The sequence below is a fragment of the Scyliorhinus torazame genome, chromosome 5, assembly GCF_047496885.1.
Source record: "Scyliorhinus torazame isolate Kashiwa2021f chromosome 5, sScyTor2.1, whole genome shotgun sequence".
Classification (NCBI taxonomy): Eukaryota; Metazoa; Chordata; class Chondrichthyes; order Carcharhiniformes; family Scyliorhinidae; genus Scyliorhinus; species Scyliorhinus torazame.
The window spans coordinates 153,255,734-153,279,922 of record NC_092711.1 but is presented as its reverse complement, the minus strand read 5'-3'; the positions used below and the strand labels follow the sequence as shown (position 1 = coordinate 153,279,922).

General features: G+C 45.0%; 1 protein-coding gene across 1 annotated transcript in view; it reads right to left on the bottom strand.

The window, feature by feature from the left end:
• LOC140417983 (uncharacterized) overlaps nucleotides 1–24,189 on the bottom strand; it is an 87,154-nt gene that overhangs the window by 20,806 nt on the left and 42,159 nt on the right. The window contains exon 3 of the mRNA XM_072501414.1: nucleotides 4,420–4,850. Coding sequence (XP_072357515.1) covers nucleotides 4,420–4,850 — 431 coding nt within the window. The remainder of the gene's footprint in view (nucleotides 1–4,419; nucleotides 4,851–24,189) is intronic.

The following is a 24,189-nucleotide window of genomic DNA, read 5'->3' as shown; positions in this document are numbered from 1 at the left end:
TAGTTGAATCCGTTTCTTGCGCCCTTTTCAGGTAATGCTCGCCTTATCACAACAACTCGCCTGTGTTTTAAAAACAAATTATTCAGGCTATAGTGTGTTTAGATTTTCATTGAGAATTTCAGAGAGAATCAAAATATTGCTCAAAATTAAAGCTCAATCTTCATCAATCATTTTGAGGAGGGGACCAACTGTAATATATCCCAAGTATGAGGAAATTCTTTTTAAAAATCCTTTTCTATAACATCACAAAACCTCCAAAAGATTGAGATATATTGTTATGTGTACTGAGGTACAGTAAAATGTATTGTTCTGCGTACAGTGCAGGGAGATCGTTCCAAAGGTCAAAAACATAGGACATACAATAAATACACAATGTGAATATAGACATCAGGTGAAGCTTAATGAGTGCAGTGCTAAGTGTAGTCATTGTGTACAAAACTGTAGGTAGGACTGGGAAATCCATTACATTTTATAATTCCATCACTTTTCCACCATATTTATGGTTTGAGTAACAAGGTCAAGGAAGCTACTTTAAACTCTAACATGTAGCTTCCTTTTTGAACAGATTATCTAACATTTCTTTGTTAATCACATATTGATTTCATATTAGAAGCCAGTCACAAAACAGTTGATTATTCAACAATGAACTTTGATTAAGTTATAATTTGCGAAACAATGTAATAGATAGTATTGTAATGGCTGAATTGTTCTTTCATAAATTAAGATTGTACAAACCCAAATGTTTCTAAACAGCAGAGCTAGCAGAAATTGTTTATACAAAGAAAGTATTTTGATAAATGGCAGGCTTTCATATTCTACCCACGCCTGGCTCAAGAATAAGCTTATTATTCAACCTGATCAAGATTAGTAAAAAAGAAAGCTATTGCCTTCCACAAACTGTCTTTTTAAACCACTGTATCTTGTATTAACCAAGTGTATGAATTAGATTACTGTATTAATTAGAATTAGCTACCAGCCAGTAGCAGTAATACCTACTGAGGTTTAATCGAATTGCAACTAATGATCCATCATGAATCAGTAGTTATAGTGAAAGACTGAAAGTCTTTTTAAATTTGCTGGAAAAATGCACAGCAATATGCTGTGCATGTGAAGAATGTGAAATGAAGATAAATGTACTGGCAAGAGAAACCTTCAAGCTCAGATTAGCCTCAACATTTGAAACTGTCTGAATAAGGGATTGTATAGAATCAGATAAAGGGATAGTATGAAACAGTTCTATTGTATTCCTGTCTAAGATAATGAGAGTAAGCAGTATAAGTAATTGGGGATCCAATTCAATTAATCTAGTGACCAAATGTCATGTTACAACAGGCCCAACTCTGACGTGAGGTAATGGTCACTTTGGGGATAAAAGTTGAGGTTCCGAAGGTCTTGTTGGCCAAGACTGAAGACTCCCGAGGCCGAGTTCCAAGGAAGTTACTGTCAAAGAGGGAGCCAGACTCCCAAGGCTGCATTCCACAAGAATTACTGTCAAAGAAGGAGCGAGAGAGGGTTACGCTTCTACTGACTGATCACCCACATGAAGTTGTAAAAGTCAATGTCTTAAAGTTGTTCAGTAAACCTTCTTCATTAAATAAACTTTTAAAATTTACTATCCAGAGGATTCTGCCTTTGCCTTAATTGGTTAAAGTCTTGTCTGAACCAAAGTGAATTTATTAAATGGTAAATTGGGGGTGTCTGAAGGCAATTAAGTTCCAGATAACAAGATCAGATAACAGAAATCATCAATTTTAAAACTTGCATTTCGATAGCGTCTTTCACAACCACAGGATGTCCTAAAGTGTTTTACAGCCAATTAAGTACTTTTGAAGTCACTGTTGTAATATCGGAAACGCGGCAACCAATTTACACACAGCAAGATCCCACACACAGCAATGTGATAATGAGCAGATGTTGATTGAGGGATAAATATTGACCAGGACACCGGGGATAACTCCCCTGCTCTTCTTCAAAATAGTGGCTGTGGGAACTTTTACATCCACCTGAAAGGGGCAGACAGGGCCTCAGTTTCACATCTTATTTGAGAGAAGGCTGTTCTGACAGGGCAGCATTCCCTCAGTGCTGGGACGAGGAATGTTGGAGCTGTTTTTTGTCCACAGGTCCCTAACTGGGTCTTAACCTTCTGACTCAGAGGTGATAGTGCTGCCCCCTGAGCCATGACTGACACTAGTTAGAAAGGAAAAGTTATACTTTAGAAGCTTCCACCTTGTGCCTCCAGTGCCTAAATCTAACAACGAAAAACCCAGTATAAATAACATATATTTCACTGACAAATGTTTAAGTGTTGATTTGGAGCCACAAGTTTTAACTTCCCACTTGCTCCTCGGGCACCTTTCTGTCTCTGTTGTTCATATCAATGACAGCCGGGCGACAGAGCTGAGGGCTGAATTTAGCTGAGAATAACGGGGCCTGTGTCCCAGTTGGAAAACTGCCATGGGCGTAGCACTAATAGAGAGAAAGGAAGGTGCTGGAGGACCTTTTGGGAAATGGACCTCCAACCAATTGTTACATCGGTCACTATTCCGATCCCAGACCAGACCCCAACAGTGGCTGAGATACTGGACCAAAACCCCAATATTTCAGTTTATTTGTGTGACTGTGCGGAAAGAATGATTCACTCCAGGAGTGATCGCATGAAGAAATAGGGCTTGGTTATTTTTAAAATAAAACTTTTTTGTGGCTACAATATTAAACTTTTTAACTTCACACCCAAAAACAACAGCTTACAATTACACATTTAAACATTACTACTCAATCTCCCATTAAACAACAGGAAAAGAAAGATACAGCTCTCAATCTATCTTACTGTGGGAGAATTGTGGACCCAGAATTGAATTTCGCTCTCCAAATCTTTCTCCACAAATTGCTCTCTAAAGATTCTTAAAATGTCTTTCTGCCTTCCTTGGTTGCACGCAGCAATGACCTCATCTCCCCAAGCTGGAAAACAATATGATCTCTGCCGGCTGCAAAGAACATTAATTCCACAAGAACTTTCCCAGTCAACCCACAGTCCATTAGCCCAGACTGAAAAACACATTCCTTTGTCAATTTCATCTTCTGGCTGCTAAAAACACCCAGGCCCTGCAAAACAGGAGCCTTCTTTCAAATAAAAACAGGACCACTGCAGTGAATCACACTCTAACCCCACGCTTTTAACCCTGCAAATTGCCCAATACATTGAAAATTGCATTTTCTAAAATCTTCCAATCGTCACACCCCCCGTTAAAAAAAAAATGAACCAGCAATGTCCACAGAGGGCTTTATTTTTCTGAAAACTTTTTAAATTTTAAACATTTCTTATTACATGCAACTTATACTCTATAATATCATTTTACATTTTTCAACAGGCAAACATACACGTGAGTGTAGTGAGTATAGTCCATTTTAGTCTCACATGTCACAGTCGCAAGCATAAATTTACCCACTCCTAGATTTCCAAAGACTGGGACGCTCTCCAAGATTACACAAGAAAAGCTTCAACAATTCACTGATATGGAGTTGCCTGGCTCTGACAGCAGAATTCTTCACTTGATGGTCAGACAGGTTGCTATCGATGCTGCAGCATTCATCATCTGTTCTTCACATTTATCAGCTGCTTTGTATTCTGTGTCTGTCGAGGACGAAGGGCCTGTTCTGTGCTGTATTTTCTATGTTCTATATGTTCTATGATAGCCAAAAATAATTGGCAATAGATGCAGATGAGGTGTTTCCCCTGGTTGGAGAGTCTAGAACCAGGGGACACAATTTCAAAATAAGTCACTTAGGACCGGTCTCGGAGGAGACATTTCTTTTCTCCGAGGGTTGTGAATGTTTGGAATTTTCTACCCCAGAGGGCTGTGGAAGCTCAGTCATTGAGTGTGTTTAAAGCAGAGACACAGATTTCTAAATTTGGATTTCTAAAAATTTCTAAATTGTGGGTTTCACCCCCACAACTCTAAAATGTGTAGGGTAGGTGAATTGGCCACACTAAATTGCCCCTTAATTGGAAAACAATAATTGAGTACTCGAAATTTATAAAAAACAAAAATAAAATCCACCTACACTGAACATCTTTGGATTGTGGGGGCGAAGCCCAGGCAGACACGGGGAGAATGTGCAAACTTAACTCGGACAGTGACCCATGGCCGGGATCGAACCTGGGACCTCGGTGCCGTGAGGCAGCTGTGCTAACCACCGCACCACTGTGCTGCCCTATCCTCCAACCATCATTGACCAACTTTCGGAATGAATTAAATGAAGTCCTGGATGTAATTGAGAGCAGAAACAGTAACAGCAGAATTCAACCCCTGGAATCACTTGTGAACCTGTTGGTGTCTCAGCAGGCGCGATGAAACACAAAATCCCTTCCCACACTGAGAGCAGGTAAATGGCTTCTCCTCAGTGTGAACCTGTTGGTGCATCTGCAGGTTGAATGACTGAGTGAATGCCTTCCCACACTGAGAGCAGGTGAATGGCTTCTCCCCAGTGTGAATTCGCTGGTGTGACTTCAGGCTGGATGATTGAGTGAATCCCTTCCCACACTGAGAGCAGATGAACGGCCTCTCCCCAGTGTGAACTCGCTGATGTTTCTTCAGGCTGGCTAACTCACTGAATTCCTTCCCACATTGAGAACAGGTGAACGGCCTCTCCCCAGTGTGAAATCGCTGGTGTGTCTGCAGGCTGTGTAACCAAGTGAATCCCTTCTCACACTGAGAGCAGGTGAACGGCCTCTCCCCAGTGTGAATCCTTCGATGAGCTTCCAGCACAGATGGGACTCTGAATCCCTTCCCACAGTCCCCACATTTCCACGGTTTCTCCATGTTTTGGGTCGCCTCGTGTCTCTCCAGGTCGGATGATCAGTTGAAGCCTCGTCCACACACAGAACACGTGTACGGTCTCTCCCCACTGTGAATGGTGTGATGTTTTTTCAGGCTGTGTAACTGGTTAAATCTCTTTCCACAGTCAGTGCTCTGGGGAACACTCTCACTCGGGTGTGTGTGTCTCGGTGCTTTTCCAGTCACATTGATGTTTAAACTTTGTTGAAGCCAACAGATCGGACAAACATTTCTTTTCTAGATTTAATGGCCGCTGAACCGAGTGACTTTGTCAGATCTAGACGTGATGTTTGAGATTTCTGTCTGTAAATCCTATGCTTTTAACATCCTGCAAAATGAGTTCACACAATACATCATTGTCAGTACAGGATAGAAATTCAGATTATTTTAATTTTTCTGGAACATTCTTTCCTCTCTCATTCCCCAAAAAGTGTAAATCTCCATCCCACACACTCTCCCTCCATTCTCACTCTGCTGTATCTAATCTTCACCCTCCCAATTTTCCTGAAGGTGCTGATTCAGGCTGATTGACAGATCCGTGCTCACTGCTTCCTGTCCTGAACACAGAGATCATAACAAACAGGAGCTGCAGTCGGCCATTAAGCCCATCGAGCCTGCTCAGCCATTCAATGGGATAATTGGCCGATCTACCTCAGCACCATTTTCCCACACTATTCCCCATATCCCTCCATATCTTCAATATCTAGCAACCTGTCAATCTATGTCTTGGAAATACTTGAAAACTGAGGCTCCACAGTCCTCTGGGGTAGAGAATTCCAAAGCTTCACCACATTGTCTTCACATTTGATGGGAGCAGCATGGTGGCACAGTGGTTAGCCCTGCTGCCTCTCAGCGCGAAGGACCCGGGTTTGATCCCGGCCCCGGGTCACTGTCCATGTGGAATCTGCACATTCTCCCCTTGTCTGCGTGGATCTCACCCCCACAACCCAAAAGGTGTGCAGGGTATGTGAATTGGCCATGCTAAATTGCCCCTTAATTGGAAAAAAAAAAAAGAATTGGGTACTCGACCTTTATTTATTTTTAAAATTCATTTACGGGATTTGGGCGTCGCTGGTGAGGCCAGTATTTGTTACCCATCCCTAGTTGCCCTTCAGAAGGTGGTGGTGAGTTGCCTTCTTGCACACCCACTGTGCTGTTACGGAGGGAGTTCCAGGATGTTGCTGCAGTGACAGTGAAGGAACAGCGATATATTTCCAAGTTGGTCTATTGAGTCCCCTTGGATCTATTGTGGTTTTGATTCTTTTGTATTTTTGTTATTATGGGAGGGTTTATGTGTTGTTGACTTTATCCTACCCTGGTACAGACGGGGCTTTTATCTGTGAAAGGAGCAGTTTGAGGAAACTTTGGTGCCTCTGGTGTAAAGTGAGTTGGAGGAGGGGGTAATGGCACTTCCAGTTTCCACCCCTCTATCACTTTCACCCAGTCCATCTCAGACACTTCACTTCCTTGACCTTTCTGTCTCCATTTCCGGGAATAGACTATCTACTAACATCCATTACAAGCCCACTGACTCCCATAGCTATCTGGACTACAGCTCTTCGTACCCTACATCCTGTAAGGACTCCATCCCTTTCTCTCAGCTCCTTCGCCTCCGTCGCATTTGTTCCGATGATGCCACTTTCCAAAGTGGTGCTTTGAAAATGTGTTCCTTCTTCCTCAACCGTGATTTCCCACCTACAGTTTTTGACAGGGACCTCAACAGTGTGCGGCCCATCTCCCGTGCCACTTCCCTCGCCCCCTGCCCTTTCTCCCAGAACAAGGATAGAGTCCCCCTCATTTGCACATTTCACACCACCAGCCTCCGTATGTAAAGCATAATCCTCCACATTTTCGCCAACTTCAGCATGATGCCATCACTAAACACATCTTTCCTTCACTCCCACTGTCAGCATTCCGCAGAGACCGTTCCCTTCGGGATAATCTAGTCCACTCCTCCACCATACCCAACACCTCTCCCATCACCCATGGCACCTTCCCATGCAATTACAGAAGGTGTAACATCTGCCCCTTTACCTCTTCCATGCTTAACATCCCAGGCATAAAACACTCATTCCAGGTTAAGCAGTGTTTCACTTGCCCCTCTTTCAATTTAGTCTATTGCATTTGCAGTTCCCAATGTGGTCTCCTCTATATCGGAGGGACCAAACGTAGACTGGGTGATTGCTTTGCTGAGCACCTTTGGTCTGTGCGCATTCAGAACCCTGACCTTCCCGGAGCTTGCCATTTTAGCACAAGACCCTGCTCCCATGCCCACATTTCTGTCCTTGGCCTGATGCAATGTTCCAGAGAAGCTCAATGTATCCTGGAGGAACAGCATCTCATCTTCCGGTTAGGGATGCTACAGCCTTCCGGTCTCAACATCGAATTCAGCAACTTCAGATGATTAGCTCTATCTTTTCATTACATTTCATTTTAACTGTCTTTTAATTTTTCTTTCTTTCTTGACATATAATTTTCCTCCCCAATCTTATCCCCATTTTCCTTACCTTTTCTCCCCTTTGCTTCCCTCTTCCCCTCATTTTACCGATTTCCCACCCATGACCCCCTTCTCCCCACATCTGTATCTGTCGCATCTTACCCTCTGATTTTAGTTTCTCTGCTGTTTGACCTTAAACACCTTTTATTCTCTCTAGGGACTGCTATTTGCACTCTTTTTTGATTTGTTTCTGTGGCTATGACTCAGCTTTTATTCCCTCACCCTACAGTATAAATATTTCCCACTTTCTATACCCTTTATCTTTGACAAAGGGTCACCTGGACTCGAAATGTCAGCTCTTTTCTCTCCTTACAGGTGCTGCCAGACCTGCTGAGATTTTCCAGCATTTCTTTTCTGGAAATATATAACGTAGCTACAGTCCTATATTACACAACTAGAAATAATAATAAATGTGCTTTATTACAGAACCATTAATAATATATCTAATCTGCACCATATACAAACACCAGACATATCTCTATCCTACATTAATTTACTGTCCCCTTAAATGTCAGCCATCTCCTGGGGAAAGCAGCCCTTTGATTGTGAACATTGGGAAAGAGACCATCCTTTTAGCCAGACAAATCAATGTGTCAAGCTGAAGGAGCAAAGGATGTCAATGTCTTTAAGAGAGAGAGAGACCTGGGCCAAGCTTTCCAGAGTCTGCACCCTCCCTGGATTCACTTCCTTTCCCTTCAGTTGCTGCAAGTGACCAATTGAAGGTCCGAATGAGAAAAGAAATGGAAAGGGCGAGAAAAGAAAGTGTTTTACTCACAGATGTTGGGCGCACTGTCTGAAGCTGAAACTTCATTCACACAAAGCTGGAGACCAGACTCCTTCCGGTCCTCCAATCGTTCCATTGGATGCTGGCCGCCTGAAGACAATGGGCAACGGATGTCACGTGGTCATGGGCGCCCGTTTGACCTTAATGGGAAGAATCGTTCCTGCGCACGCGTATCTTCTCCTCTCCTTTGAACATGCGCAGTCCCTGGACGCCCCCGCGCGGTGGATGGAGCGGTTCCCCGGCGAGGGGCACTATGGGAGATTCAGCCGCCATTAACCATCTCCAAACCAATCTCCAATCCCCTGATACTGGGATGAAAAGTGGGGGTGAAGGGCAGTGCCCCCATTCTGGACACAAAGTACATGTGGGGAGTCACTGGATTTTATTGTGACGCCCCTTAGCACAATTTCTTGTTAACTTCAGGTGTAAAGATTTAGACATATTGGGGAGAGCAATCGGTGAGTGTGAAACTGAAGCCGAGAGTCAGCACCTTCAGGGGAGGAGAATTGGGGGGAAAGCAGGAGGAGGATATTGAGAAGAATTAGTGTTACAATTAATAGGGAGAGAGTGTGTGGATGCAGAGTCAGAGTCAGAGAGAAGTAGCATTTTCTGTCACATGATCATGAGCTTGGACAATTTTATCAAATCATTTGTAAAACTTGGATTTACAATGTCCCTGTGAAACACCTTGAGAAATTGAATTATATTAAATGTGCTGTATAAATGCAAATTACTGTGTTATTGAAGGCTGACACTTGAGCTCCTCCATTACCCTGAACACCTGCTAGACGGTCATGAACAGTCTGTTTAACCATCTTATTCACACAGATCAGCCCAGCCCACCCATTCTCAGTGAATCTGCTGTTCTCAGGCTCCCTTGCAACTCTATCCCTACTCTCACTGCGCTGAGCTCAAGTGTGAACAAAGCATTTTTGTCTTCAGATTTTTAGTGTGAGAGGTTAAACCTATCAGGAGACGATGAATAGGTTGGGTCGCTGCTCTCATCAAATTACAAGGCTGAGGGGCTAATGGAGGGCTGTAAATTATGAAAGATTTTGATAAACATGGAGAATGTTTTCATTTGTAAGGTGAAGAGCAAAACGAGAGACTATCAATGTGAGACAATCTAATCAGGAATTCAAGAGAACCTTCTTCCCCAGAGAGTGGTGGGAATGTAGAACTCGCTACCACAGGGATTGGTGGAGGTGAATAACATCGATATATTTATGGGGAACCTGGATGAACACACGAGGGAGAAATGAACAGACGGATGCACTGATAGAGTCAGATGGGAAAGCATGAGAGGAAGCTCAAGTGAAGTCTAAACACTGGCATGGATTGATTGGGCTGTTTCTATGTTGTATATTCAATGTAATTTAGCCTGGTATTGCCTTTAACTCTCACATAGTCGATTCCAGGTTAAAGAGAAACAGTTTCATTCCCAGAAAAACATTTCAGCTCATTGTTTCCAGCTATTGTCCAATCAGTGCCTCTTGTCAGTCAGATGTCCGTGTGAAGAGTCAAGGTATTCAATTCAACTACAAAGATCTCCTGTAATTTGTACCAATATATCTTTGAAGAGCAGATTTTTTTTTAAATGGGCTGGATCAGTTAAATTTAATAGGTTTCAATCAATTCTTAAAAGTGCTTAATTATCCGTTTTACTCAAATCGGAGAGTTTGTTTTATACACGACAAAGCAGACACTGGATCATCACCCCATTCACCATCTACAAGCAGCACGGTAGCAGTGGTTAGCACCATTGCGTCACAGTGCCAGGGACCCGGGTTCGATTCCTGGCTTGGGTTACTGTCTGTGAGGCGTCTGCACGTTCACCTCATGTCAGTGTAGGTTTCCTCCGGGTGCGCTGGTTTCCTCCCACGAGCCCTGAAAGATGTGCTGTTCCCATACCAGCCTCCCCGAACAGGCGCCGGAATGTGGCGACTAGGGGCTTTTCACAGTAACTTCATTTGAAGCCTACTTGTGACAATAAGCGATTTTCATTTTCATTTCATTTCATGTTAGGTGAATTGGACATTCTGAATTTACCCTCAATGTACCCGAACAAGTGCCGGAGTGTGGCGACGAGGGGATTTTCGCAGTAACTTAATTGCAGTGTTAATGTGAGCCTCCTTGTGACATTCATAAAGATTATTATTGTAAAGAAGTTCTGCATCGACTTATCAAGCATCCTTTGACGGCAGCATCCAAACAGGGTTACACCCATTTTCCAACATTAGAGGTCGCTGTGGCTGTTGGATAGAATCAATGTGGGAGCTTTAGTGAACTAGTCTGCCCAGGGTCTATTTCTAAAAACTCATCACAACATATTGCCTAGTTAGCCACTAACTGACAGAATTATTGTTACATTTCAGGATGCTCTCCTCCTTCTGGGTGGGTAGGTTTCGGAGGACGACCTGCCTCCTGCACGGTTCGCGTTATTTGGCTGTGGTTCCCCTCCCCCAGTCTCACTTCACCAGCTTCTGTCCCTCATCGACCCAACCCTGTGCAAAGAGCAGCAAAGACAGGAGCACGGAGTCGAGGTGTAGATCAGCCAGGAACTGACTGAGTGGAGAGTCCCTAACAAATCTTCCCGTTTATTTGTGTTTTAATGGGGACTGGGACCAGTTCTAATGTTTGTCTGCCTGTCTCTCACTCAAAGATTTTAAAGTGTTCACATAAAACTTGAGCATCTCAGATACACACCAAACCCATTGAATGTCCTCATTTTATTGACCTGATCCAGGTTCGACTTCTTTATCAACTAAACACCTTATTATCTTTCAGGTCTTAATAATAAACAGCAGATGTGCCAGATTAAACTGGATTTCCTTTGGTTCCTCCCACCTTTCCCAGATATCAAAAGGAAATTGGATGGGGACTTGAGGGCAATAAACTCACAGGGGTACGAGGTTAGAAGGTGCGAATGGGACTGAATGGATGATTTACACCGGGTTAGCATGGACCCGATGGGTAGAATGGCCTCCTCCACTGCCCTAATGACTCTCTGTCCCTTGTTACCATCCCTGTAGAGATTGATAACTTATTAAATGAAAGGAATCTCCAATGGAGAGAAAACCAAAGGACAAAATTTCACATTTTCAAACTTTCACTCTAACAAACCAACTAAAATCGACACAAACATGAATTAACATGGACTGGATATTTCACAGAACAAGATAAATTTCACTTTAATAGTCAGTACAACAAAGATACATCTCACGTTGTTCTGAGCCCTCACATTACTTCCTGTAGAAATGTTGCACCATGGACAATCTCACAGTCTTCCCAATCTCCCTCAGCAATGTCGGATCCCTCACTTCCCACCCAATGGACTTGGCCTTCGAGTCACTTCCACCAACAGCCGAATTCTATCCAAGGTCCGTGAATATTGTGAACACCAACAAACTGCACGTCTGTAAATGCTCTCTCTTTCGAATTGTGACTTTCTTATGTCCCCAGAAACTCAATTTTTGGATCTCTTTAAACAGTATGGTTGGATTTCGCATAACTGAAATAGAAGCAAGTGGTGTTTTCCGATCCACAACCCCCTGCTCTCCTAGCCTTTAGCTAGCTGTCCTTTCCAACTGTGTAACAGACGATGTAATACAGTCCCTGCTGTATTCTCAGTGCACTGCTTCAACACCCGGACTTGTTGGAAGCTCCATGCTCTGTTTTGAACTGCAGGTTATCTTCTTAACTCTTCTTACCCCCCCCCCCCCCCCAGCAACTGAACCTGCTTTAGTAGGATGGAACGTGTAACTGAATATACAATTATCTGTCTATTTACTCTCAGCTTCATCAGCTTTTCATTCCCAGAACAACCTCAGGTCACATGGTCATTTCTTGGATCTGATGGCCTCAGAACCAGGAAATCAATTCCTTTCCTTCAGAAGAATCTCCAGTTTCACTTTGGGTCTTAAAGGGGTCATTGCACAAATTTTCCCAAAGTACCTGGGTCATCACATGCCTGCCCATCCCCAAGGAATAAAGCTTCTGAAGTAAGCATGTTTTCAGAATCCTTTCATACTACAACACATTTGAACATTATAAACACTGTAACAAGGACCTTATTACACATTGTACAGATCATGGTTTCTCTTTTTCCCATTTTACAATGAAACACAGCACCTTGGCAAAACTATCAGCTTAACCCTGAACAAAACTAACCCAATGTGACAATGAGGTTTAAAAGTTCAGCTTGCTCGAGAGTCCCAGATCTCTTGTCAACAAGAGTCCATTTTACTATTGGTTGAACCTTCCCAAGAGATCTTCTTTCCCAAGTCACGCAGTCTTTCCAGTTTTCCCATGTCCATGTCCTTGGTTAAGGGATAGGATTTGTGACAACTTCAAAGGTTTTCCATATCTGAGGTCTGATTAACTTGGTCAGGAACCGCACTGCTGATTGCCGGCGATCCATCTGGATTTTGGGAGCTGCCTGTGAGGAATTGGACTTGGTGAGAAAATTCCATCATGTTGCTTTTTCCCTCCGAGTTAAGCAATTTATGTGGACAGTGGGATCTGTGTACACAGCGGGATACAGTCGGGAGGGAGTGACTCTGGGAGTTCTCAACATCGACTCTGGACCCCAAGAGGTCTCGTGATATCAGGGAAAATATGGGTAAGGAAACCTCCTGCTGATTATCGCCTACCGTCCCATCCCGCTGGTTAATCAATATTCCTTAATGCTGAACATCACTTTGAGTCAAGGACACAGAATGTATTCTGGGTGGGGGATTCCAATGTCCATCACTGGCTCAGTAGCTTCACTACTAAGCAAGCTGGCTGAGTACTAAAGGACACAGCTGCTCGACTGGGCCCGGCGAGGGAAGTAACAAGAGGGAAAACCTCCTGAGCTTCATCTTCACCAACCTGCCTATCACAACTAGATCTGTCCGTAACAGCATTGGGAGGAGTGATCACCACACAGTTCTTGAGCAAAGTATGATCTTCACATGGAGAATAATGCCCCCCCCCTCCCCGTATCGTGTTGTATGGCACTACCACTGTGCTACGTGGGATAGATTTCAAACAGATTGAGCAACTCTCAACTGGGCATCCATGAGATGCTGTGGACCATCAGCAGCAGAATTGAATTAAATCGCAATCTGCAATCTCGTGGCCGGGTATATCTCCACTCTACCATTACAATCAAGCCAGGGGATCAACCCGGTTCAATGAAGAGTGCAAGAGGGGATACTCGGAACAGCACCAGCCATACCTGAACATGAGGTGACAATCTGGTGAAGCGATAACAGAGGATGACTTACCTGCCAAACAGCAAAAGCAAACTGTTACAGAAAGGGCAAAGAGATCCCACAACCAAGGGATCAGATCTAAGCTCTGCAGTCCTGTCACAACCACTACGAATGGTGATGGACAATTTAACAACGAGCAGGAAGATGAGGCTGCACAAATACCCCCATCCTCAATGATGAGGGAGCCCAGCACTTCAATATCAAAGACAAGGCTGAATAATTATCTATAATCTTCAGCCAGAGGTGCGGGGTGGATGATCCATCTCGACCTCCTCCTGAGGTCCCAAACATCAAAGACGGCAATCTTCAGTCAATTCGATTCACTCAGAAGCTGAACTGAACCATCCATATCAATACTGTGGCTACAAGAGTAGGTCAGAGGCTGAGAATCCTGCAGCGAGGAACTCACCTCCTCACTTTCCAAACCCTGTCCACCATCTGCAAAGAACAGGTCAGGGGTGTGATGGATTATTCTCACTGTCTGGATGAGTGCGGCTCCATCAATATTCAGGAAGCGTGACACCATCCACTATAAAGCAGACCACTTGATTGGGACCCCATCCAACAGCTTCAACACTCACTCCCTCCACCACCATCACACAGTGGCAGCAGTGTGTGTTCCACCGACAAGATTCACTGCAGGAATTCACCATGGCTCTATCACCAGCATCTTCCAAACCCACGGCCTCTGCCACCTCGAGAAGGACAAGAGCTACTGACACACGGGAACCCCATCATCCGCAAATTCCCCTCTGAGCCCTACATCATCCTGACTTGGAAGCAAATCGCCGTTTTTCACTGTTGCTAGGTGAAAATCCTCGAGCATTATTAAGGAAGTAATATCAGGACATTTGGAAAGTCAAAACACAATCCATCAGAGTCAGCATGGTTTTATGAAGGGTACATCATGTTTGACTAATTTGCTCGAGGTCTCCAAAGATGTAAGAAGCCAAGTGAAGAATGGGGGTCCTGTAGATGGACTTCCAGAAGACATTTGATAAGGTGCCGTGAAGAAGGTTAATGAACAAGGTTCGATCACACAGGATTAGGGGTAATTTATTAGCTTGGATAGAAGATTGGCTGACGGACAGAAGACAGAAAATTAGGATGAATGTGTCTTTTTCTGGGTGGCAAGATGTAACTGGTGGAGTGCCACAGGGTTCAGTCCTTGGGCCCCAACTATTTACAAGTTATATAAATGACTGAGACAGAGTTAGATGGTTCTGTAGCCAAATTTGCAGATGACACTAAAATAGGTGGGACAGTAATTTGCAATGAGGAAATAAGAACCTTAAAAATGGATATAGATAGGTTGGGAGAGTGGCCAAAATGTGGCAGATGGAGTTTAATGTGGATAAGTGTGAGGTCATCCATTTTGGTCAGAAAAATGGAAACGCAACTTATTATCTAAATGGAGAGAGACTTCGGGGTGCTCCGATGTAGAGGGATCTGGATGTCCTCATTAATGAGTCACAGAAAACTAGCATGCAGGTACAGGAGGTAGCATAGAAAGCCAATGGAATGTTGGCATTTACAGCTAAAGGCACAGAGCATAAAGGTAAGGAAGTGTTGTTGCAATTATACAAGGCATTGGTGAGACCGCACCTGGAGTATTGTGCACAGTTTTGGTCCCTTATTTGAGGAAAGATGTAGTGGCACTGGAGACAGCTCAGAGGATGTTCCTAGGAACATAGAAATTAGGAGTAAGCAATTCAGCCCTTCGAGCCTGCTCCACCTTTCAATCAGATCATGGTTGATCTCTCCCTATCTCAAATCCACTTCATTACCTTTTCCCCAGATCCATTTAACCTGTTTTTAAAATCAGAAATATATCTATCTGCTTCTTGAAACCATTGATTGATGAAGTTTCCACTGCACTATGGGGCAGCGAGTTCCACAAATTCACCATCCTCTGCGAGAGGTTGTTCCTCCTCATCTCAGTTCCAAATCTACCGACTCTCAACCTATATCTGTCTTCAATTGGTGACTTGCAGCATCCGAAGGAAAAGAAAGTGAATCCAGGGAAGGTGCAGACCCTCAGTGATTCTGTTCTGATACTGTACAAGTATTGAGGATTTCTGTTGTTCAGTGGAGAAGGCTTACTCCCCGCCGGCATAATCATTAAATGTTTGACGTTTGGAGAAGACCCAAAAGGGTGATTCTTTCAGATTCATTCCCGCTAACAGGAGATTTTCAGGTTTGGAAAGAAAGGAATCAGCATGGATCTGTCAATCAGTCTGAATCAACACCTTCAGGAGAATTGGGAGGGTGAATATTAGACACAGCAGAGTGAGAATGGAGGGGGAGTGTGTGGGATGGAGATCTACAGATTTTCAGGAGCGAGAGAGGAAAGAATGTTCCAGAGAAACTAGAATTGTTTGTTCTGAATTTCTATCCTGTACTGACAGTGATGTCTTTTGTAAACTCCTTTTACTGCCTATTAGAATGTGAGATCTATAGACAGAAATCTCACACTAAATGTCACGTCAAGATCTGACAGTCACTCAATTCACCGGGACCTGAATATCATCGGCTTTTGAACCTCGAAGGAGAAGTGCTTGTTCAGTCGGCTTAAACAGATTTTTAGCATCAGTGTGACTGGAAAAGCACCAAAACACACACACCCGAGTGAGAGTGTTCCAGTGCACTGACTGTGGAAAGAACTTTAACCAGTTACACTGCCTAAAAAAAACATAACACCATTCACAGCGGGGAGAGACCGTACACACGTTCTGTGTGTGGACGAGTCTTCAACTCATCATCAATCTTTGATGGTAACAAGGACACATGCACCATGAAGAAACCGTGGAAATGTGGTGACTGTGGGAAAGGATTCCAGTCCCCATCTGCACTTGAAACCGTCGACGCAGTCACACTGGGTAGAGGCCGTTCACCTACTCGGAGTGTCGGAAGGGATTCAGTGATTCTTCCAACCTGCTGTCGCACCAGCGAGTTCACACTCGGGAAAGGCTATCCAACTGCTCAGAGTGTGGGAAGGGATTCACTCGTTCATCTTCTCTGCTGCGACACCAGCGAGTTCACACCGGGGAGAGGCCATTCACCTGCTCTGAGTGTGGGAAGGGATTCAGTCGGTTGTCCCAACTGCAGACACACCAGCGAGTTCACTCTGGGGAGAGACCATTCACCTACTCTGTCTGTGAGAAGGGATTCACTGATTCATCCTACCTGTTGGTACACCAGCAGGTTCACACCGGGGAGAGGCCATTCATCTGCTCCGAATGTGGAAAGGGGTTCACTGATTCATCCGCCCTGCAGAAGCACCGGCGAGTTCACACCGGGTGGAGGCTGTTCACCTGCTGTGACTGTGGGAAAGGATTCGCTCAGTCTTCCCAACTACTGACTCACCAGCAGGTTCACACAGGGGAGAGACCGTTCACCTGCTCTGAGTGTGGGAAGGGATTCACTCAGTTGTCCAACCTGCTGAGGCACCAATGTGTTCACAAGTGATTAAAGGGGTTGGATTCTGTTTTTATTGCTGCTGTTAATCACATCCATGATTGAATTGTAACATAGAATCTCTACAGTGCAGGAGGCCATTCAGCCCATCGAGTCTACCCGACCTTTGGAAAGAGTACCCCACCGAGGCCCACGCCCGACCCTTATTCCTGTAACCCAATAACCTCACCTAACCTCTTTTGGACACTTAGGGACAATTTAGCACGGCCAATCCACCTAACCTGCACATCTTTGGTCTGTGGAAGGAAACCGGAGCACCCGCAGGAAACCCACGAAGATATGGGGACAAAGTGCAAACTTCACACAGTTACCTGTGAATGGAATTGAACCCCGGTCCCTGGCACTGTGATACAGGAGTATGAACCACTGTGCCATCCCTGTGCCATTGTGCCACTCCAAACATAAAGGATTAATAGCTGGGATGCGCTAATGTATGAGACGGATGATGATGTACCTGTGGCATCAGCCAGTCGTCTGTTAAACTCAGAGGTTGGAATCCTGCCTCTGAGCAGCATGACTGCTCTGTAACCTGTTCACATATCGTATTAATAAACTATTTTCAAGCAGATATCAGAATATGACCATAGTTTGTGCAAGAACCGAGGCCCTTGCCTGTAGTCCAATGTAGAAGGACACATCAAACAACATGGTGGCAGTGATGAAGATGTTGATGTAGAAAACATTTTGGTCATATCGAAGAAGGAGACTAACTGGAGAGAGAGGTAATACCCTACCTGGTGAGCAGTCCTTGTCCTTGTCCTGAAGGTGGAGATGCCGGTGTTGGACTGGGGTGGGCACAGTAAGAAATCTTAACAACACCAGATTAAAGTCCGAAAGGTTTGTTTCAAATCACTAACTTTTAAAAAAATATATATTTTTTCCTTTTCTGAGTTACCAAGCCAGGGCTAAGAGTGTGGGTCAGGGGCGAACCCCTAATCCAGCTCCTCGCCTGCTCCAAAAAACGAATTCAAATTGAATCCAATTCATGGTCCCCACAAGAGAGACATACCAGATCTGAGCCAAAGGCTCAATCTACAGACACTTGATCTTAGCCAAAAGGCCGAGAAGCGATACAAATCACTAGCTTTTGGAGCACAGCTCCTTCACTCACACTCACCTGAGGAAGAAGCTGTGCTCCGAAAGCTAGTGATTCAAAACAAACCTGTTGGTCTTTAACCTGGTGTTGTAAGATTTCTTGTCTTGGAGGAGGAGGTTCACTGGAGGGAGAGGTAATGATGACCCTCCCTGCTGAGCAGTCCCTGTCCTTGTCCTAAAGGAGGAGGTTCACTGGAGAGAGAGGTAATGATGACCCTCCCTGCTGAGCAGTCCCTGTCCTTGTCCTGAAGGAGGGGGTTCACTGGAGGGAGAGGTAATGATGACCCTCCCTGCTGAGCAGTCCCTGTCCTTGTCCTGAAGGAGGAGGTTCACTGGAGGGAGAGGTAATGATGACCCTCCCTGCTGAGCAGTCCCTGTTCTTGTCCTGAAGGAGGAGGTTCACTGGAGGGAGAGGTAATGATGACCCTCCCTGCTGAGCAGTCCCTGTCCTTGTCCTGAAGGAGGAGGTTCATTGGAGGGAGAGGTAATGATGACCCTCCCTGCTGAGCAGTCCCTGTCCTTGTCCTAAAGGAGGAGGTTCATTGGAGGGAGAGGTAATGATGACCCTCCCTGCTGAGCAGTCCCTGTCCTTGTCCTGAAGGAGGAGGTTCACTGGAGGGAGAGGTAATGATGACCCTCCCTGCTGAGCAGTCCCTGTCCTTGTCCTGAAGGAGGAGGTTCACTGGAGGGAGAGGTAATGATGACCCTCCCTGCTGAGCAGTCCCTGTCCTTGCCCCACCCACAGAGAGGCCAGCAGTGCAGGTTGTGGAAACACCATTTTCTCTGGTACCGAGCTACATCAGGTCATCACGAAATGCAGCAAAAGCTTCAAGTCAGCACCTTTCTTGTCTGTTACTGGACCGACTGCAGCAACGTTCTCAAAGGCAGGTGTGCAGGCGGCACTGCAGACTTTGTGTACATTCTCAAAACTGTTGACACATATTAAAGACAACTATAGAATCCCTGGTCAATATATTTTGGGGGTTGGGGGGGGGTGGGGGGGGGGGAGAGATGCAGTATAACGGGTTAACAGATGTCACAATTACTTTATGATAATATAATACTTGTCACAAGTAGGCTTCAATGAAGTTACTGTGAAAAGCCCCTCATCGCCACATTCCGGCGCCTGTTCGGGGCGGCCAGTACGGGAATTGAACCCGCGCTGTTGGCATTGTTCTGCATTCAAGTCAGCTATTTAGCCCACTGTGCTAAACCAGCCCCATGACGTGGATGCTGATTTATTAACATGTGTTAGACTCTCAAGGGAGGGTTGAAATCGTGCCGAGGAGTAACATGCCTACTCTGTAACTGGTTTAGATGTAGAACTAATAAACAAGTGTTAAACAGACACCGGAGTAAGTCCATAGCCTAAGAACCAAGTCCCATGTCTAGAGTCCAATCTAAAAGGACACATCTCAGAATAGGGATGTTTGGTTTATCATAGAATTTACAGTGTAGAAGGAGGCCATTCGGCCCATCAAGTCTGCACCGGCTCTTGGAAAGAGCACCCTACCCAAGGTCAACACCCACACCCTATCCCCATAACCCAGCAACCCCACCCAACACTAAGGGCAATTTTGGACACTAAGGGCAATTTATCATGGCCAATCTACCTAACCTACACATCTTTGGACTGTGGGAGGAAACCGGAGCACCCGGAGGAAACCCACGCACACACGGGGAGGATGTGCAGACTCCACACAGACAGTGACCCAAGCCGGAATTGAACCTGGGACCCTGGAGCTGTGACGCAATTGTGCTATCCACAATGCCGCCGTGCTGCGTTTGTGTTTCCTGTCTGCAAAAACCTATCTGCTCATCGCCTGGGAAAGGAGATTACAAAGGACATCGCTGTAAGGAAAAGGCAGAAATCCAGAACTGGCAATTCTAGTCATCAGAAAACATCCTTTTCCCTCTCAAACCATAAATCATTGTTCCCCCGCACAGTCCCTATTGATTGTAACCCTAATGCATTTCCGCCCATCACACTGCCATGGGCACCTCACTAACAGAGACACAGGAAGGTGCTGGAGGATGGACTGGGAAAGTGGTCTCCACCAATCAGGGCACGAGGGGGAGGGGTTAGGGGGTTATTGGGGCTGATGGAGCCGTGCCCACAGGGTTCAGTATCCATGTCCAAAGCAGGGAGTCACGGGAACAGGGTACAGAGGAACCAAAGAGAAACAATTTGGATCCTGAACATTGTGAACATCCTTTACTCTGGTTGTCTTTGATCCTCAAGTCATTTTGTCTTTCTCACCTTGTTTGTTTCATTAATTAACATTTATTATAAAAATGTTGAATTTTTTCAGACTTTATGATTAGATTGATGCACTTTAGGGAAAGTGGGTGAGAGGGGTTGACAGGCTCTTTTTAAAAATAAATTTAGAGTACCGAATTATTTTTTATCCAATTAAGGGGCAATTTAGCATAGCCAATCCACCTACCCCGCACATCTTTGGGTGTGGGGGTGAGACCCATGCAGACACGGGGAGAATGTGCAAACTCCACACAGACAGTGACCTGGGGCTGGGATCGAACCCGGGGCCTCAGCGCCATGAGGCAGCAGTGCTAACCACTGTGCCATCGTGCCGTCCCTGACAGACTCTTTTACCAGAAAGTGAGTCCGTCCAAGGTAATTGGCAAAGGAGCCAGAGGGAGAGATGAGATTTTATTTTTGACACAGCGATGTTAAACAATGGGGGAGTCAATCCACCCTTTATCCCCCTTTCCCAAATTCGGGAATGATTCACAGTGATAACCCTTATTGGTGACCGTGGTTAGATTTTATTCCGTATAAACAAGAGCTGACACAAGCTAATGTCTGAGCAGTAATATCAAAGTGCAGCAGCATTCCCATTACATTCTGGGTAGAAGCACCATCTCCAGGTAAATGCTCCCTGCTCTGCCCCAGATGCCATGGTCCCAGTCAGTGGAATGTGTAAAACCTCAACTATTCTCTGTGCTCGGGGAATCCCTTCTTATACTTTATTACATCACAAAGTCTATGGAGACCGATTTAACCCAATCATTGCTGAGCTAACATTTGAAGAGACCAATTACAAAACCTGTCAGTGAACCATCTGTACCCGCCCAAGCCACATCAAACTCTCAAACAATTGTCTTCCCCACGCTCCGTCCCCGGTACAGGGAGTCAGCATTCCCATGCCAAGCAGTGAAAACATGGTGGCCTTGACACCCAGGTGTTGTCTAGGATTCCAGGCACTCTTGTTTTCTCTGTCCTCTGGGAGCTGTTTATCTCCATGTTCCCACACAGCAAGTCGTCTGTTCTCAGCTCTGCTCGATTTCTGCTGGAGTTTGGTCCCTTTTACACCTTTCGGATCAATAAAACATTTGGTCAGTGAAGACCCAAACCACAATTTCCCATCATGTCACCTGTCAACCATCCTTACCCAGAACGTAATCACAACAGGAATAAAAACAGGAGAAATGTAACAATCAAATTCAAAATAAATCCAGCCAGTCATAGAATTTAATTTAATGTTCACTAATTAGCAAGAAAACCCGAAGCAGGGAGTCCTCCAGGATTCTTACAGTCCACATCTTAAGGGAGAGGAGTACTCTCTCTCCGATCCCTCACTCAATTTCACTCCGTTGTCTTCCAGTTCTGTTCTGGCTCCGCCTGCGGTAACATCTACTCGATCTTTTCTTCTCCTGAAGGAGCGTCGTGAGTTCTAGGTTACTGGTACAGTGGGACAGATGTTTCAAGGAGCAGATCAAACATGGATATAAAAGATTCTCCAGCTCTCTCTTTAGCCCCGTCCAACTTGTAGACAGTTTTTACTTAGTATTATTTCTCCCAAGTCCATTACTGGCCCAATCAGATTTTTAAATAAAACAATACATATAGTGACGGGATGTGGGCGTTGCTGGCTCGACCCAGCATTTATTGACCATCCCTAGTTGCCTTTGAGAAGGTTCTGGTGAGCTGCCTTCTTGAACCACTGCAGTCCATGTGGTATTGGTACATCCACTATGCTATTAGCGACTGAAGGAACAGCAATACATTTACAGATCAGGTTGGTGTGTGGCTTGGAGAGGAATATCCAAGTGGTGTTGTTCCTGTGTGTCTGCTGTCCTTGTCGCAGATGGTAATGGTCATGGGTTTGGGAGGTACTGCCTGAGGAACCTCGGTGAGTTCCTGCTGTGCATCTTGTAGATGGTACACACACTGCTGCTACTGTGCCTTGGTGGTGGAGGGAGTGAATGTTTGTGGGTGGGGTGCCAATGAAACAAACTGCATTGTCCTGGATGGTGCCGAGCTTCTTTAATTTTGGAGATGCACTCATCCAGGTAACTGGAGAGTGATCCATCACACTCCGGACCTCTAGATAATGGACAGGCTTTCAGGAGTTAGGAGGTGAGTGACTCACAGCAGGATTCCCAGCCTCTGACCCACTCTTGTAGCCAAATAATTATATGGCTAGTCCAGTTCAGTTTCTGGTCAATGGTAACCCCCAAGATGTTGATAGTGGGGTATTTAGCAATGGTAATGCCATTGAATGTCATGGGGAGGTGGTTAGATTCTCTCATGAGGGAGGTGGTCATTGCCTGGCATTTGTGTGGCTCAAAGTTACTTGCAGGACTGCAGAGCTCAGATCAGATACATTGGTTGTTAAATTGTTTAGCTCTGTTTATCGATTGCTGCTTTTGATGTTTGGCATGCAAATAGTCCGGTTTCATTCATAATATCACTCCTGCCTCACTGTGCCAAGGACCCGGATTCAATTCCAGCCTTGGGTGACTGTCTGTGTGGAGTTTGCACATTCTCCCCGTGTTTGCATGGGTTTCTTCCATCGCTCTGGAGTCCTCCCACAGTCCAAAGATATACAGGTTAAGTGGGTTTATGGGGATATGGCGGGGGGAATAGACTGAGGTAGCTGCTCTTGGTACGGTTGGTGCAGACTCGATGGGCCGAATGGTCCCCTTCTATATTGTAGAATTCCATTCTATGGAATAAACATCCTTGCAGATTCTTACAGCTTTGTGCTGGGCCATTTCAGAGTCAACCACATTGCTGTGGATCTGGAGTCACATGTAGTCCAGACCAGGAAAGGAGCCAGATTTCCGTCCCGAAAGGGAATTAGTAAACGAGATGGTTTTTTTCACCAACAATGGGCAAGATCATTACACTTTTAGTTCGCGTTTTTAATATATGTATTTTATTCCAAACACAATCAATTATACAAATAAACAACAATCAAATACCATTGGCTTTCAAACAGTTTGTCATTTCCCTTTTTCATCCCTAAACTACCGCAACATCCCTTTCCCAACTGACCCCCACCCCCCCACCCATGGCGACAAACATCCTTAAATAGAGACAGAAAGACCCTCCGTCTTACATAGAACCCTCTTCACCCTCGGAGAACGTACTTATTCTTCTCCAACTGCAGAAATTCTGCCAAATCTCCCAACCATGCCGATATCTTCGGTGGGGCGACCGACCTCCAATCCAGTGAGATTTTCCGCCAGGCAATCAGAGTGGTGAAGACCCCCTTCCCTTCCAGCAGCTCTGGCAGATCTGAAACACCAGAAAGCCCAACCAAAGAGCACGGCATCATCGTCACCCCCACAATTTCGGCAGGGTCTCGTAAATCAATGGCCAGAATCCCCCAACTTCGGGCACACCCAAAACATGTGAACATGATTGACAGGCTCCCTCCTGTACCTCTCACATCTGTCCTCAACCTCAGGGAAGAATCCACCCATATGAGCCAGAGTCACAAATGCAAAAAACATAACATTTACAAAACTTGTATACACGTCAAGACAGAACAGGTCCCACCATTAGTCCTCCCCTAACCCATGCTCCTTGACAAATGTGAGGTTATCCATTTTGGTAGGAATAATAGCAAAAGGGATTATTATTTAAATGATAAAATATTAAAACATGTCGCTGTGCAGAGAGACCTCGGTGTGCCAGTGCATGAGTCGCAGAAAGTTGGTTTACAGGTGCAACAGGTGATTGGGAAGGCAAATGGAGGTTTGTCCTTCATTGCTAGAGGGATGGGGTTTAAGACTAGGGAGGTTATGCTGCAATTGTATAAGGTGTTAGTGAGGCCACACCTGAAGTATTGTGTTCAGTTTTGGTCTCAATGGACAATAGAACATTATGTTGCGCCGACCTGTGAAACCAATCTAAAGCCCATCTACACTATTCCATTATCATCCATATGTTTATCCAATGACCATTTAAATGCCCTTAATATTGGCGAGTTC